Source organism: Zea mays, chromosome 5 (assembly GCF_902167145.1).
Source record: "Zea mays cultivar B73 chromosome 5, Zm-B73-REFERENCE-NAM-5.0, whole genome shotgun sequence".
NCBI classification, from domain to species: domain Eukaryota; kingdom Viridiplantae; phylum Streptophyta; class Magnoliopsida; order Poales; family Poaceae; genus Zea; species Zea mays.
The window spans coordinates 11901129-11917750 of record NC_050100.1 but is presented as its reverse complement, the minus strand read 5'-3'; the positions used below and the strand labels follow the sequence as shown (position 1 = coordinate 11917750).

At 41.2% G+C, this 16622-nt stretch overlaps 2 protein-coding genes across 2 annotated transcripts; one reads left to right on the top strand and one right to left on the bottom strand.

Moving 5' to 3' along the window:
• Positions 1–420: 420 nt before the first annotated feature.
• Positions 421–2638, bottom strand: LOC100278613 (uncharacterized). The gene is given in 4 exon segments (NM_001151835.3): positions 421–712; positions 864–1006; positions 1393–1565; positions 2053–2638. Coding segments are annotated over 4 exon segments (702 nt in total). The 5' UTR covers positions 2332–2638; the 3' UTR covers positions 421–605.
• A 147-nt stretch (positions 2639–2785) lies between these two features.
• On the top strand, positions 2786–14593 carry LOC103625954 (protein CASP). Its single transcript, XM_008646355.3, has 18 exons — positions 2786–4686; positions 5188–5477; positions 6000–6149; positions 6617–6705; positions 7153–7262; positions 7353–7447; positions 8049–8101; positions 8272–8437; positions 9175–9267; positions 9713–9841; positions 9981–10100; positions 10349–10429; positions 12632–12739; positions 13084–13227; positions 13303–13401; positions 13503–13582; positions 14016–14108; positions 14204–14593. The coding sequence occupies exons 1-18, from the start codon at positions 4551–4553 to the stop codon at positions 14268–14270; spliced, it is 2103 nt and encodes a 700-aa protein (XP_008644577.1). The 5' UTR covers positions 2786–4550; the 3' UTR covers positions 14271–14593.
• The last annotated feature ends 2029 nt before the right edge of the window (positions 14594–16622 follow it).

Genomic DNA, 16622 nt, shown 5'->3' with positions numbered 1-16622 from the left:
GTTGCGCAGGAGCCCGAGCCGCCGCCGCAGGCAACGAAAGTTATTGTCAGTTTTTTTTAGCCTGGGTGCAACAAAAGGTTTTGCATATACGTCTGCTGATGGAGGGGTATATGATGCGAACCGCAAAAATTTACGCTGTTTACATACCATATTACCGGATGGATGCATCTATAGCAAGGGGATGGATCATGGATGCATCAATTATATTTTTTTTGTTTGGTTTAAATTTTTTTGTTATAGTCTTAAGTTAGTAGCCCCTCTCTTAGATCAATCCTGGATCCGCCACTAGAGACACAAGCGAGAGATGTAGTCACGGCTTGCCCAAAGCCAACCTCGGGCGGGAGGTGCAATCACGACTCGCTCGAGGTCAACAGTAGCAGTACATGAAGTTGTTTTGCGATATTGATAATGTTTGCCACACAAATTTTGCATATCATAGTGACGTTTGTCGTTTCGTATATATGTTTAATATAAATTTTTTACTTCTTTCGTAACGCACGGACACATACCTAGTAAACAACTATGAAGAAATAAATCGATGGTACCAACAACAGCTTGTGAACAAGTTACAAACTTGACTTTCAGTACAGCTCAGAAAAACTAGTTCACCAATCTAGACTAATGTTCCTCGAGAGGAAAAGGTTATCGATGTACTCTATGATAGGACTAGAAGCGTCAATGTATCTCCTCATCTGCTTCTGCACCGAGAGATCTGCGTCAACGATCAATAAAGGACGCTGTCAACACTTGATCAGCCCCTGGAGAAATCAAGGCGTTTTCTTCCGGGGCACCAAGATTCGAAGCTTGGTAAACTTGTAATGTAATGCTTAAAAACGTGGTGGTGGGTGTTCATGTTTGCTTACCAGTTTCGTTCAGCCGCACTACCAACTGCTCCCTGGTTGGAAGGGTGTACATGCCAGCGCCAACAGCCTTCCTGATCGCCCAGCTATGAAACGGCGCGCAGACCTGCCCGTAAGCTATCGTAGCAGCATCATACAATGAACCCCTGAAAAAATCAAGTGCCAGAGAACAGAGCGACCTGTCAATATACACCTTTTTAGAACAAAACATCTACCTGTCAAAGTGTCAATCATAGCACTTGACAGCCACACTGTGTTTTTAAATAGCTTATGAGCACTAGCTGGCAATTTGGCTTTAAATAGCTTATGAGCACTAGCTGGCAATTTGGTAAACATATTTATCCGAAAGATAGCCAGTTCTGGATCATGCATTCGTCGCCATCAGAAGTTGCCATCTCACAAAAGGACATCAGAAGCTGTATACAGGACAGATAGACGCCTTGAGATTCAGTCAAGACGGCCTATCTGGCCTGAAATGTCCAGACTTCAGTGACGAGATGTTTGCGTTTGGCTCAATGTAAAGGAGACTTACTCGGTGGCGAGGAATTGCTCGAAGAGGGCCTTGATGAGGCCGAGTCCGAGACGGACCCTGCGCAGGTTCCGGGAGTGGCTTCCCTGCTTCTTCACGCAGTCGTTCTGGATGTCCTTGTCGAGGATGTCGCTCAGCGTGCGGTACGACTTGCCGGCACCGATGAGATCGTTCACCTGGAAGGATAGATGGGTGGTATGAGTACGCAGTATTCACGCGGAGAAGCGGCGTTACGTTCCGTTGCCGGGAGTACGCGGGAGCAATTTTGATTGGTGCAGTGGTGCTAATAACGCCGACCATTGAAATACTGAAAGAGTCTGCACGCAATCGACCGCGAGTCAAATCAACGCGACAACTTTCTTTCCTGGAGCTTCCTTGAAGGAGAAGATTGCAAAGTTCGTTTTTTTTTCGGTGACGTGTGTTCTTTTCTAGAAAGAAGGAAGATCTGATGAAAGTAATAAATAATATGGCGCCATGTTATCCAGGCATCACTCGTTGGATTTCACCTCGCCAGCCGTGTAAAATCTTGGATTCCTGACACAGAGAGATCGCAACAACGGTACGAACTACAAAGCGAAGCAAACGATCCCGGCAGGGGCGAGAGAGAGAGAAAAAAAAGAGAGGAGAGATCGCGCAGAACTTTCGGATCGATCAGGCGCTCACCTTGGTGACGTACTCCATCTCGGCGAACCTGAAGGCCATCCCGAGGCTGCTGAAGAGCACGGAGACGAGGGCACAGGTGTCGCTGAAGGGCGCGACGCGGAGCTCGCCGCCGTCGGCGTCCATCCCGCGCACCAGCTCCTCGAACGCCTCGGCCACCGCCGTCAGCGGCGTCTCCATCCCCTGGCGCGCCGCCACGACAGCCGCCACCCCTTCGCACAGCTGCTCCGACGGCGCCTGCGCCTCCGCCGACGACCACGACATCTGCCTGAACCCGAGCATCCTGTCCCGTCCTCTCCCTACCTACTCTCTCTCCCACCGGAAACGCGTGATCGTTAGCGGGCGCAACGGAACGGTGGTGGCGCGGGGAGAGGCCAAGGACGCGCGGCGAGGTGTGCGAACGCCTCGCCTCCGCGCGCGGCTTGCTAGTCTGTGTGGGGGGTTGGGGAGGGGGAAGGGAAAAGGGTGAAAAGGCTGGCTGCCTATGTATAGGAGTCGGCCGGAACCTGAATTTTGCCATGGGAAGGAAGATCCGAAGAGGATCCGCGGTTTGTCCAGTCACATACTGCACAGCAGTTACTACAACCCCATTAATTATAGATTTTTTAAGCTAATTTAGTGATCGGAGAATTGGAAAGTATTCGTGAGAAAGGAATTCTATTGTTATCCAATTTCATGGTCACTAACCAGCCCTTAAAAGGTCTATAGGGGTTAAGTGAACAAAAATTAAGATGTGTTTTTTTTGAAGAGTCCGTTTCTACACAATTCTTTATATATTATCCCTTAACTCTTATATTTATGATGTAGAAGATTTAGTTTTTCATACGGTCTCTTATACTTAAAAATTAAAACCAATGGCAATAGTTTGTATATGTCCTAACATGTACATGAGCTTAATCCTAAAATTTACTTTTGTCAAAAATATCTAAATATAAAATATATGTGCAATCTAAATAATTTAACAAGACAACAGAGGCGACGAGTTTAGAATCATTAGAACTAGTTCACATTGATTTTTTCGAGAGAAATGGAATATTGACAAAAGAAGGGACAAGATATTTCATGATATTGATATCGATGTGTACTTGTTTAAAATAAGAGATGTGTATCTTATCTATTTCAAAATCTATAAAAACAAAATTAAAAAATCAGTTTGAAAGAATGATTAAACGCCTGAGATCTGATCATGATGGAGAGTATTTGCCAAACGAATTTAACTCATTCTGCGAGGAACATGATATCATTCATGAAAAGGAACGTCCCTATTCTCCACATACCAATAGGATTGTGTAAAGTAATAACAGAATTCTAATGGAGATGGTTAGCGCTATGTTAGAAACATCGAGACTCTCCAACTAAGGTCTTATTCGGTTAATCCCGTTATCCATGTATTGGATGAGATTAGAAAAATTTAAGGAGTTTAACTTACTTGAGATTTAATTTCACCCAATCCCACTCAATCCACATGAATTGAGAGCTAATCGAACAAGCCCTAATGATAGGTGAGGCTATAATGTCTGTGTGTCATGTGCTAAATAGAGTTACCATGAAAAATAATAAAAAACACCATTTGATGAATGAGAAAAGAAAAAAAAAATGAATTTCTCTTGTCTGCGAACTTGGGCCTGTATGGCTAAGTCATTGTGCCAATCCTAAAGAGGCGCAAACCTAGACCTAAATAGAGATAATTTATCCTTTTAAAGTCCTTGTGTTTGGTAATTTAAGAACCAAAAGAGAGTAAGAGACTAACAATTTGTCTATAGAAACCAAACACTCTTTACTTTGCTAGCCACATTATCGATACATTCCTACCCTAATATTATCTCAGTTCATAAATATATGACAGCGTTATTTTTTTTCGAAAATTTTAATCATTCGTCTTATTCAAAATATTTATTTAAAATGTAAAATTTCAAGTCAAACACAAACTAACTTAAGTGATAAAACAAATCAAAAAAATAAATAAATAACAACTCATTATATTTAATAATACAAATGGTTAAAGTTTTTTGTTTTAAATTCAGCGGTGTCATATATTTATGAATGAAGATAATATTTTCTTTTTTGTCCTGTGCCACTTACAACAAAAAAAAATAATCCACAAAAATCGCATTCGCATATAAAATGGCAAAACCAATGTGTTCTCGTCTCAGTAACATTTTGGTGCTAAATCAAATGGAATGCTTGCATTTTCTTCCACTTGTATTTTTTACCACGGAAAACAGCAAGTAACACGTCTGGTCGTCCGAAATCACGCGGCATCGCCATCTCCAGTTCAGCAGTTCTTCACCGCTCCACGAGACAACACAACCCATCTCTGCGACCTGCGACAACTACACGAAACCACTTGATTTCTGAAAGGCAGGCCACATATATACCGGTTCCTCACAGAGCGTCGTCGCCCGGTCGCCGTCCGTCCCACCACCGGATCCCGCCCACCCGCCAGATCCAGGTGTCCAGATCCCCGAAGGGCGAAGGCCTGAACCCCTGCGCATATCCCCATGGAGCCCTCGCCGGCGCAAGCGGGCGCGTCGGACCGCGACCGCTCGCCGCCTCCGCCCCCGCCACCGCCGTCCCAGTCGTCTACCGCAGCGACGATCTCATCGCCGCTTGCCGTCGTCTGCAGTTTCTGGAAAGGTGTGCTTCTGTCCTTGCTTGACCTTTTAGTTGAACTCGTCGAGTAAGCGGTGTAGGTTTGAGTTGGTGAGCTCCAGGATCAGTTGAATAGGATGTTTCGACTTTTCTCTAATTACGATGTTTAGATCGTACTCATTACCCTGAAGGGCCGACATGCATTTGCCATTTCCATAGCCACAGCCATCGGCTCTAACATTTGCTCCGTCCACTTTGTCAAATAGCTTCGAGTCTTAATCTGAATCTTCTATGAGAACGTATAACTTGTGCTCGACTACATTACTCAGCAATCCACTAGCAGAAATACGCAAATGCAGTTTGAATGCAAAAAATGCTACTCTTCATCTCAAACCTGGCATTCTGATATTCCTGGAAACCATTCACTAGTAGTTTCAGTGTTTGGGGTTTCCATGTTGTAATTTATTTGGCCACACTGACTGTTATGTGACTTTCACTTCATATTAGTGGTGAAAAATTCTAACTCTGGCTTCTTTTGCACTCTAGATTTTGATTTGGAGAAGGAAAGAAGTGGATTGGATGAGCAAGGTTTAAAGATTGCGGAGAATCAAGAAACTAGTCAAAAGAACAGGCGTAAGCTTGCTGAGAACACACGGGATTTCAAAAAGGCATCATCAGATGAGAAACTCAGTTTACTCAATTCTTTGCTGAAGAGTTATCAAGAGGAAGTTGATAACCTCACAAAGAGAGCAAAGTTTGGAGAAAATGCATTTCTCAACATCTATCAGAAGCTCTATGAAGCTCCTGATCCATATCCAGCTCTTGCTTCAATGACTGTATGTTCTTTCAATTTTTTCTTCTGTTGTATACTTGCATTCTTCTAATTCAATTCTCTTGTACTCCCAATCACAAATGCACAGTGGGAAGTCCTTACTCTTTCAAGGCTGAAAGATTGCACATCATCATGAACATGAAGCAACAGATATCATCTTATTATAATTTACCTAACATATTAAATACTTTATATGATCAAAATTCTTGTATAGCACCTATTTTGTACTAAATCACCCAGCTGTATTCCCACACTCGAAAAATGCAAGGTTTTTTTGTGCAACAAATGATGCGGATTTAACATTGAGAAATATAAATGTATCACGGTAAGTTATCAAAATGTAAAAAAAAACATGATAGTAGTTTGTGAAAAATATGACGTGGTCTGTTTTCCTCCGTAGCATCATGAATTTTCAACTTCACTTTTTTTGCTTGATCTTGAATCAGTTTATCTAACAAGAGGCTTGTCTGAATATGATAGGTGGGTTTAATAAACAATTCTAGTGTTAATGATCTATTTCATGCAGGATCAAGACCAGAAATTGTCTGAACTGGAGACTGAGAACCGTAAGATGAAACTAGAGCTTGAAGAATACCGTGCTGAAGCTGCACACTTGAAGAACCAGCAGGCAACAATTAGGCGACTTGAAGAGCGTAATCGCCAACTGGAACAGCAGGTCTTTTCTGTACTTCTGTCACCATTTAGTTATATGCTCTACTATTAATTTATCGTACATGTCTTTGTTTTTTTTACTTTTATATGACATTGGTGTTACAAATAAGAGTTTCTTCTTGTCCTATTTCTTTGTCAATCATAAGAGTTGACATTATCCATATAATAATTCCAATTAAAATACTAGATCTCTACCCATTTTAATGTGTTGTAATTTTTTTTGAGCATCACATTATTATCTACATTTTATTTTGTAGAAATATGTTTCTATGTGAGTGTTGTCTAAATGTAGTATAGAGGGTAGAAGATTCCTTTATCTACCAATAGCAAGCATGCAGTCAGGAGTCAAAATTTTTATAAACAACAGGGGTCCAAACTTATATAAAAAAGCGTTCCAGATAAATTATAATAACCAATTCGATCTCTCAAGCTTTGTACCTTTTCGCTTTATTACCATTTGTATCATTTTAGATGGAGGAGAAAGTAAGGGAGATGGTTGAAATGAAGCAGCGAAGCATGGCTGAGGATAGTCAGAAAACTCTAGAAGCCCTGAAAGATAGGTATGCAAAATCATCTGTAGTACTACCTTTGGATCAAACCAGGTGCTGTTTTAGAGTTGGCCACAAGAACTAAGAAGTTCAATCATACGGCCATTTTACTCTCATTTTATTATTACCCAGTTGTGTCTTCTAATTGGTGCGTGCATGACTGCTTACGTGCAACAGCACGGGAAACGAGATATGCATGTGGATAATTTAGTTAAATTATGAAATTAAGTAGGGGTAAGATTGGAAATTTGGCTAAATTTCCCTAGAAACTGTAGAATGACATGTATTTCGAAGGTAGTAGAAGAGGCTATACTACATCTATGAAAAAAATCGCTCTGTTAGAGTGTTAGTCTGTTATCACCTGAACTGCCATATAGAATTCTTGCCTGACATCAAAGGCTAATTCATGTACCATGACTCATACTGTATATTTTGACCTTCGGCTTGCCATACTTGTAGGGAACGGTCATTGCAGGACCAACTAAGGCAAGCTACAGAAAGTGTAAAGAATATGCAAAAGCTACATGAATCGGCGCAAAGCCAATTGTTTGAGCTTCGCACTCAATCAGGTCTCTTTCCAACCAGTGTGATCATGATCATCTTTGTGACTTATATTTTAAAGGTTATAGTGAATTGAAGCATTTCATTTTTTTCCCCAGAGGAGGATCGAGCTGCAAAGGAGGTTGAAGTCAGCCTTCTGATGGATGAAGTTGAAAGGGCTCAAGCACGATTAGTCAGTCTTGAGAGGGAAAAGGTAGCCTTGTGATTTGAAATTCCAGTTTAATGCTTCTGAGTTCTGACTGCTTAACATGTCCAACATGTTACAATATTTTTTACCACCAGTCATGTGTGAATGGTTTAACATACTTACTGGTGTCAGTTTTTTTGGTGGCCATTTCTGTCCTTTATTTTTTCCAGTTTCTGTAGAAATTTGTCTATCAGAATCATGTATAAAATCTATGTTTCCGTGGCACGCAAGCAAGAGGAGCTTGTTCCCACATACTCATTGTTGGTATGAGGATAGGACATTTTGGAATATGATTTGAACTTGGAGTAAACTGTACCAAATCTTTCCTGATGATCTGCATCCTTAAGAGTCAGGGCCAAATTAACTAAACTATGATTCAATCATTCAGGGACTAAATAGTGTTACCTTATATTGAAAGTTTAGTGTCAAACACTAACCACATTTTTCTGAGAAATAATGCTATGTAGTGGTACCGCGTTAACGTTTCACCTTTCCTTATTCATTATGTTAGCATCAAATTGTGGATAACTTCAAATGTGTAAAACTATTGTTTTGCTCAGTGCATGGCCCAAGATAACTTTTCCTATTCTTTTTTACTTGACTACAGGGGGATCTGCGTTCACAATTGCAGACAACTAATGAGGATGCAAGCAAAAGTAGGTCAGTTTGCAACCCCCCTCCCCCCCCCCCCCCCCCCCCCCCCCCCACACACAGAGACTCATCCTGTGTACGATACATAATTGCAGTAGTGCGCTAGTGCTGCACTTTAGCAGTGGGCTTCAATGTCTGTTTAAAATTAATTGGAGCTTGCGAACTACATAATTCTGCAGTGACTATTTGGAATCAAGTGATATACTTGAGAGTTCCTTGAACGCCAAGGAGAAGATTATTTCGGAGTTGAATGCAGAACTTCGCAACATTGAAAGTACTTTATCAAGTGAGAGAGAAATGCATGTGAACGAGCTTAAGAAGTTGACTACTTTACTCACTGAACAGGTACTACTTTATTAAGTGGTCTTTTTGGATCAACTCAGTATTCTTGTTACTGATCATCAAATATCAATCTGAATATAATCCGTTCATTTTGCATGTATCTTCACATAGAGTTTTGGAAGGGGGGATACTCTGATAACCATATTTAGAAAAGTTGCCCGTTTTTTTCTTCCTTGGCCACACAGAAGAATACTGTGTTATTACAGTAAGAAGAGAGTTTGTTACAACTAGTTATTCTTTATATTATATTCACGCCTTTTACACATTAAACACCACCACAGCCTATCATCGAGATGCTAATAGATCTAGCAACATTTGATAACTTTCCTGCCTGATCTTTCCTTCATCTGTGAAGGTCACAAAGCCTTTATAGAGCGTATACGTTCATACATGGACTGTAACCGGTTTAGTTACTCACACTGTGTGCTCCTTTGCCCAAAAGCAGTTCATGACATGCTATTTTCTTTTGCTTCCATCACTCTTCACTGGACATTCTTCATTTACCTCATGTTTTATGGGTGATTTGGATAAACATGAGTATATCCTTCAGGTTTGCATCTTGTCTTAGAAACAAGGACAGAGTCATCCTAGTGAGGTAAAACATGATGCATATTTATTGCTTCTATTAGTATTTTTAAATATGTGAACTGGGTTGTCATGCTATTTCCTGAAACTGTTTATCTTTATGCAACTACATCACCTTCTATTTATATTTTTATTAATTGATTTCCTATTTGTAGGAAAGTGCTCTTATGGAGTTGAAGAAAGAACTCCAGGAAAGACCTACACAAAAACTGGTAGATGATCTCAAGAAAAAGGTTCAGATTTTGCAGGTATTACAACAAAAAAAATTCTTGTTCACTGCAACTGGAACAGTACTAACCTTTTTTGGGACTACCAGTCCACCATGGTGTTAAGCACTACAACAACAACAAAGCCTTGTAGTCCCAAGCAAGTTGTGGTAGGCTAGTTGAACACTGACTGCTAATTTCTAGATTCTTAACTGCGAGTCTGCAACTATATCCTATAAAAGGTTGTTCTCAACGCACACACATTCTTTCAATCAAATCTAAATAATACATTAGGTCAGCTTACTGTGTTCCATTCTCCCTAAAATGATATATTTAGGGTTCATTGTGATGCCTTGTTGATGATCCTAAAAATGATTTATTTGCCATATGGTTAGTGTTGTACCTTTTGCCATTACTGCATGTGATTTCATCTTTCTTTTGATTCTTTAGTCTGTCGTCCTCCTGACACCAGTATTTCTTCCGACAGGCTGTTGGTTACAACTCCATTGAAGCTGAAGACTGGGAGCTTGCTACTAATGGTGAAGAAATGAGCAAGTTGGAAGCATTGCTTCTAGACAAGAACCGTAAAATGGAGCATGAGCTAACACAACTGAAGGTACCTCTAGTTTGGATGCTGGAAGCCGTGGTGGTTTAATCAATTTTCTCTAAGGACATTAGTTTTTAACATGCATGCAAGGTTACAACGTATCTGTTACGTTTACCTATTGGACTGGCTGATTTGCTTAATTTTAAAGGTTAAAATATCAGAGAAAACAAGTGTTCTTGAGGAAGCTGAAAAAAGGATTGTTGAACTAACTTCAAAGGTTGAAGAGCAGCAAAAGCTGATTTTGAAACTTGAGGATGACATACTAAAGGTTGGTTTGCATGCTCATTTGATTATTCACCTGATACCTGTTAATAGTAGCTTCCTACAATTATTCATAGAATCTTGTGCATTTAGCATGCATGAGACTTCAGAACTGCAACCTGAAACTGAATATTGTCAGTGTTGTTATAACTACATAATTCCGTGTTTCGGAATTCAGATGTTAGAAACCAAGTCTTCTATATTATTGCTATACTTTTCAGAAGGGCATAGATCTGATGTTCATCATCTATGCAGGGCTACAGTTCAACTGATAGGAGGGGCTCACTCTTGAATGACTGGGATATTCAAGAAATCGGCTCAAGTGAAGCATCTGAGGTAATTTCTAGTTTAGTTTTGCTAATCACTGTTGGAATAGCCCCACATTATGAGTTGTGGGTGGGCAATCATGGTTTATATGGATGAAGGCGACTTAAAGGGCTAGCTTTTTAGGGAGGGGGAGTGTTGGTCCAATAGACCTATAGCTCGTTGATGTGCGTTCAGGTGCGGGTGTCATGGCCCAATGGCCTGGGTGTGTGTGCGGGTGCGCCGTGTATCGGCGGTCCGGTTCCAACAATTGGTCAATCTCCCCTTCAAACATTGTGAGCCAAGTTTTGTCTGCGAATGCACTGGGCCGACCTGAGCTCTGATACCCATTGTTGACCCAGTTCACTCTCTCACACAACACTCTTGCAATTGGCTCAAGGAGAAGATAAGAAGAGAAGAGGATGAAACAGCACAAGCAAGCAGCCCTTGCTAGCTTCTTGGTGGACAAAAGAATTCTCACAACAGCACACACTTGTTCACGGCGGCACTGCACGCCAGTACCCACACAGGACACGCTGCTCACGCACAGCACTTGTGCAGTACACACTATTACTCTGCGAACAAACACTGCACACTTTGGATAAAGAAGTAATGACATGCTTAAGCGCTAAGTATGCGGCCATTATTGCCCATACACACGCTAAGACGCACGTACTCCTGCATGCAAGCACATAATCTCCAGGCTTGATGGGATTCCACCGGATGACCACCGCATCTCAGACTAGATAGGCAAACACCTGCTTGGCCCTAAAGACTAGCACCACCAACGAACACCTGACAACCCAGCCACGTCTAGCGCTCTGCCTGCAGCTCCACAACTCCTCCACGCACACCACGGAGTCTCCTCTGCACCGTGCATGATCTGCACTTGCACACAAATAACACGTCCACTTGGTGTACTGGCTTGCCACACAACTTGGCAGCTCGGCCAGCCACTCGACAACATTTGCAGCACAACTCAGAGTAGCACTTCACTAACACACACACACTTAATCAACAAAAACTAACTAGTCAAGAACTCAAGATTAAGTCTAACAATCACACCCTATCTTGCTGTTGTTTGCAATAACTTTTGTTTATTTTAAGATATGCTGTGAAGTTTGTTCTAGAATACTTGTATTTACAATCGTTTTCTGTATTAATGGTTGTACTTACCTTTGGTTCTTTACTAACAGCTCCATTGCCAGCATAAATAACAGCTCCAATGTTCTGATTTTGTAGACATGCTAGCTCTGTTCTTAAGGCGTCGCATAGGCGACGCCTAGGCGTCCGGGCAGTGGTCTAACGCCTAGGCGCCTTGCCTGCCTACCTCGCCTAGGCATCGTCTAGGCATCCAGGCGGTGCTCCAACGCCTTGGACCGCCTTACCGCTTTAAAAACCATGCATGCTAGTGAAATATTTGGTAATATATGCAGATATCTGTGTCCAGAATTCACCATTCTAGACATTAATTTATGCAAATATGCTAATTTGCCAAGAATTTTGCTTATATTGTGCTTGCTGTACATGTACTTTTGGCAGTATAGTTGGCTATAAATGTATGTACTTGCTTCGAGTTTTCATCTATCTACCATTATGGTTTCATTCTTAAAAAAAACTCGGTGGTAGGGGAAATACCGCCTTCACGGTATTATATTAAGAAGAAGTTCAATTGGAGCCCCGACTGATAAAGGTCAGAAAAGCTGGCCTCCCGTGCAGCATGAGGGTCCGCCCCCTACAGGCCAAATATTTACTCGTGCTTTGAGCCCTCCCAATCCTACACGAGGATCCGCCCCCATAGGCTAGTCCATCTCGTGTGCACACAACCAGGGGAACTGGTGAATGACATTTTTTAACCTCACCTGAAATTCGCTCCCACTGGGATTCGAACTCAGGACTTGAGGAGTGCTACTCGGACCACCTGACTTTAGTAATAATCTATCTTTGTGTAAAACTCATCCCACCTCCCTTTTTATTTATTTTATTTCTAATTACTAGTTTATGGTTTCATTCTTAGAAACTAGGAACATGGAACTTGGCCACGTTCCTCGTTCCAAGAACATTCGTTCTCGTTTGTGTTAAAACCTAGATTTAGTAATGTACCACGTTCCCGTTTCTCAATCCCATCGATCCTGGAACGTAGTTACTAAGGTTATTATAATCTGACTCTATTTACCCTCTGTGTGTAGTGGGATGCCCACTTTTCTCAGATTCACTTGTGTCTTTTATTTGCAGGGCTCTGATCCAAGGCATGCATCGGCAGATCAAGATCAAAGTTCGATGCTCAAGGTCATTTGCAACCAGAGGGATCGTTTCCGTGCACGTCTGCGTGAAACTGAGGAGGTATATATTTGATGAATTTGTAGAAACTGGCAGTGTCATCTTACTGTTTCAAGTGAGATTGGTTGTCTAGTCCTAAGACAAATATACACTATGGCTTTTCTTATTATTGAGGAAAGCTGAGAACACACTATGTTTTACACCATTGGTGATCGGTGTACGGGGCTAATCTTTGGAGTAATATTTATAAGAGTGAAAATGAGGTGACATGGGGATTTGCCTCGATCATATTCATAGCCTCTGGCTTTGTCACACTTCCCTTTAGATTTTTTTATCACATGATGTCTCTTGTCTACATGAAACATGAATGTGTGTCACTGATTAATTGCCATTTTTGAGGATAATAGGAACTGAGGAGACTAAAAGAGAAGCATGAGATGCTGACTGTTGAACTGGAAAAAACTAAAGCTGATAATGTGCAACTGTATGGAAAGATTCGATATGTCCAAGACTATAGCCACGACAAGATTGTTTCCAGGGGACCAAAAAAGGTTTATCACAAATCTTTTTATGTAAATTTGTCTCTCCGCATTTTCTTGCATTTGACCTTTGTTGTGTTATTGCAGTACGCAGAAGATATTGAAAGTGGTTCTTCTGATGTTGAAGCAAAGTACAAGAAAATGTATGAGGATGACATAAACCCGTTTGCTGCTTTTTCAAAGAAGGTATCATTCACTTTATTGATAGATAACATATTATTATAACTCTTGTTCTGTATGGTATTGCATATAGTTTATTTATATTTTATTTTCCTTTCTGTACCCAGGAAAAGGATCAGCGTTATAAGGAACTTGGTTTAAGAGACAAAATCACACTTAGTAGTGGCCGTTTTGTCCTTGGTAACAAGTATGATACTATCTTTGTGTAAAAATCATCCCACCTACCTTTTTATTTATTTATTTCTAATGATACTGTTTGATAATAACTGGTAGATTATTGTAGAAAAATCAAGTTAGACATGTCTTTGTATGCCCATTTGTTTTTTATACTAGAAACTGGAATTGATTACTATGACTCTACCTTTTTGAAATCATGCTGTACTCATCACAGGGATGCTTAAATTTCCATACATGGTCAATATGCAATGTCCAGATCTGTTATTATTATTTTTTGCTTCATTGCATGCGAAACTCGTTCCAAGTTGAACCATATATATAAATCTTTCATGATACATAATCATATATGTTTATTCTGCATGGGGCCATAATTTCTTTATTTTTGTCATGGAGTGGGGAATAGAACATGGTATTAACATTGCCATCTATTTATTTCCACTCAGATACGCACGGACGTTTATATTCTTCTACAGCATCGGATTGCATCTCCTTGTATTTACATTACTGTACAGAATGTCAGCTTTGAGCTATCTCAAGTAAGTGTGCAGTGCTATAGCAATTTAAGCTGTTTTTTGCAAACAAATTTCAAATGAACTCCTGAGCATGGCTGACACCATTTTTTTTTGCACAGCACAACAACTCAGCAGGATGAAATCATTCTGGATGCTGGTAATCAGAGGCTAACGCACATGCTTTAGGCCAAGTTCCATATAACAGTAGAAAAAGAGGCTCTCTGGGTTTTGATCTATAGAATCTTTGGACAGGATCGTTGCTGAGATTGCTATTGATTTGTTTGCTTTGTACCCTTAAGCGCCTTGATATGTTTCTGTAGATAAAAAGAAAAAAAAACCTGTTTTGGGGGCAGGCGTGGGTGCGGCATGAGCTTTGAACTATGTAATACTGTTGTACTGCCAATTTACCATTTTGTTGGTAAATGAAAGCACACTTGTCACAAAGGTATACGGTATGCCATACCATCACTACATCGTTTAGAGTGAAATGCCTCTAAACTTTTTCTGCATTCTCTTCTAGCTCTATGAACTCATGGAATGGTCATTCGTTATTTTTTTTCACTTTTTAAGTGGTTCATTTGAAGTGTGTTTAGATCCATGATTGGGTCTAGAGTACACTTAAAATGAACGTGAACCCATTTGACTTTTCAAGTAGTCCATTCGAAATGTGTTTAGATCTACGATTGGACGTAGAGTGAAGTTGTAATGAACATGGATCCATGAGAACGTAGAAAAAGTTTGCCAGGATGCATTTCACTCATAGGTAGTTGCATGATTCCTGAAGTTTTTTTTGAAGGAGCTGAAGAAGCCATAAATTACAACTCCTTTATAAAAAAGCACAGCTTAGCTTCTTTACTATTTACCATAAGACAGCTTCTAGATTTCTCTAGCATTTACTATAAAATAGCTTCACCTCCTAGAAGGTTTGGCATAGCTCCTTCATAGAAGTTGAAGTCAGAATCGGAGCTGTGTCAGGCTCTAAGTTTTAGAGCTGTGTCAAATAGTATCTAAATTTTAGAATAGAAGTTGCTGTTAGAATCACTTCTTAAGAGTAGTAAATGAACTGCTCTAATATACTACCATAATAAAAAAAAGCAGAGTACTACAATACAGTATAGAAAAGAAGTCGTCAAGACATCGAGTTCCGTTACGTGGTTGTTCACTGATCACTGCCATCTTGTGTGGCCCTCACAAGCGGCAGCAACAGCGACCGAACAGGCCTGCAAAAGCGGCGATTCCAAGTATGAGATCGGCTTCGCTACGGCCAATTGGTGCGGAAGCGGAAGGCACCAAACGCCGAGCACGAGCAGCCATCAACGACTAGCACTGGCTGAGCTGCCGAATAGCCGCAGATCGCAGCCTCTCGCCGGCACGGGAGGTGGGCTCCGGTGCGGTGGTAGTACAGGGAGGTGGAGTGGTGGAGGTCACGGCTGATTTTTTTTTTTTTTTACACCCAGCGTGTTTTTTTTTTTGGATTTTAGTCTCGATATTATAGGTTGTGCCGCTGGGATCGAGCTCCATGTTATATAGATTTCGGTGCATACCCCTCTATTATCTATAGCTTTTAGCATATAAAATATAATAGAAAATATATTATTTTGATAAGCATGCAACAACTTTATTTTAGATATGAGGCTTTAGCTCTCACTAGCATCTTTGGAGCACTAGTACGTTACGTAGCACGCCCATGCTAGGCTTTGGCTCTCTCCTAGCATTTTCCGTCTCCATAGCCAAAGCCAATCTTATTTGCCTGTCAGCGATCGCACAATCTGTTTGACTGTCCCATTTTTGTTGCACTGCACTCCAGTCCAGTGTGCAGTCCTCCGTGTTGCTGGTCGTGCATTGAATTCAATCGGATAATTGTGCGACTGGGGGGGGTCGATTCATCCAAAGTGGCCGGGGACAAGTGGACGCAGCCACGGAGGCCATGCCGCCATGGTCATTTTTTGGAAAACGACCTCCGTTGTCCGTATATTATTGTCGACCATACACAAATCCATGCTCCCATTCCTCGCCTTTTTTTTCTTTTCTATTTGCGTGCAGCGATAGAGCAGGTGATGTGCATGCATGGAGGATGAATTGAGAAGTCGTCGTTATCCCTGTGTCTATACATGAGGTATGTATAGACAGATACTATAGTAAAGTGTTTTGGTTAATTAGAAAGAGCCATAATAATGACTTACACAAGAAAGAAAACAAGATCGAGCCAATAAATAAGGAGGGTTTGACAAGGCTGCAGATCAGGTGCAAACTGCACGTCTCGTGCAAACCTGTGCAAACCACGACGCCGGCCACTGGATCTATATCTAACGTGTATAACCATCCTTGCTGCATTTTTACAAATGAGTCCCCCCACCTATTATCCAAACTGCAATCCAACCCTTGATTGGCAGCACTATACCTGCAATCTTGGCGCCGCCAGACAGAATTGTGCCCAGCCTGACGGACATAATCATGGCCACGCCGCCGAACGTCGCCATGGTTGTGCTGCCCTCCCTCGTCGAGCATATGCCAGGCTCCCTGATCGCAAACATCCCG

What these genes read in the sequence shown, in the direction of transcription:
- LOC103625954 (XM_008646355.3), top strand. Translation starts at nt 4,551, where the DNA reads ATGGAGCCCTCGCCGGCGCAAGCGGGCGCGTCGGACCGCGACCGCTCG. An exon ending in AAAAGGTTCAGATTTTGCAG is followed by an intron (nt 9,268 to 9,712) that starts GTATTACAACAA and finishes TTCTTCCGACAG; the next exon opens with GCTGTTGGTTACAACTCCAT. An exon ending in TCAGCTTTGAGCTATCTCAA is followed by an intron (nt 14,109 to 14,203) that starts GTAAGTGTGCAG and finishes TTTTTTGCACAG; the next exon opens with CACAACAACTCAGCAGGATG.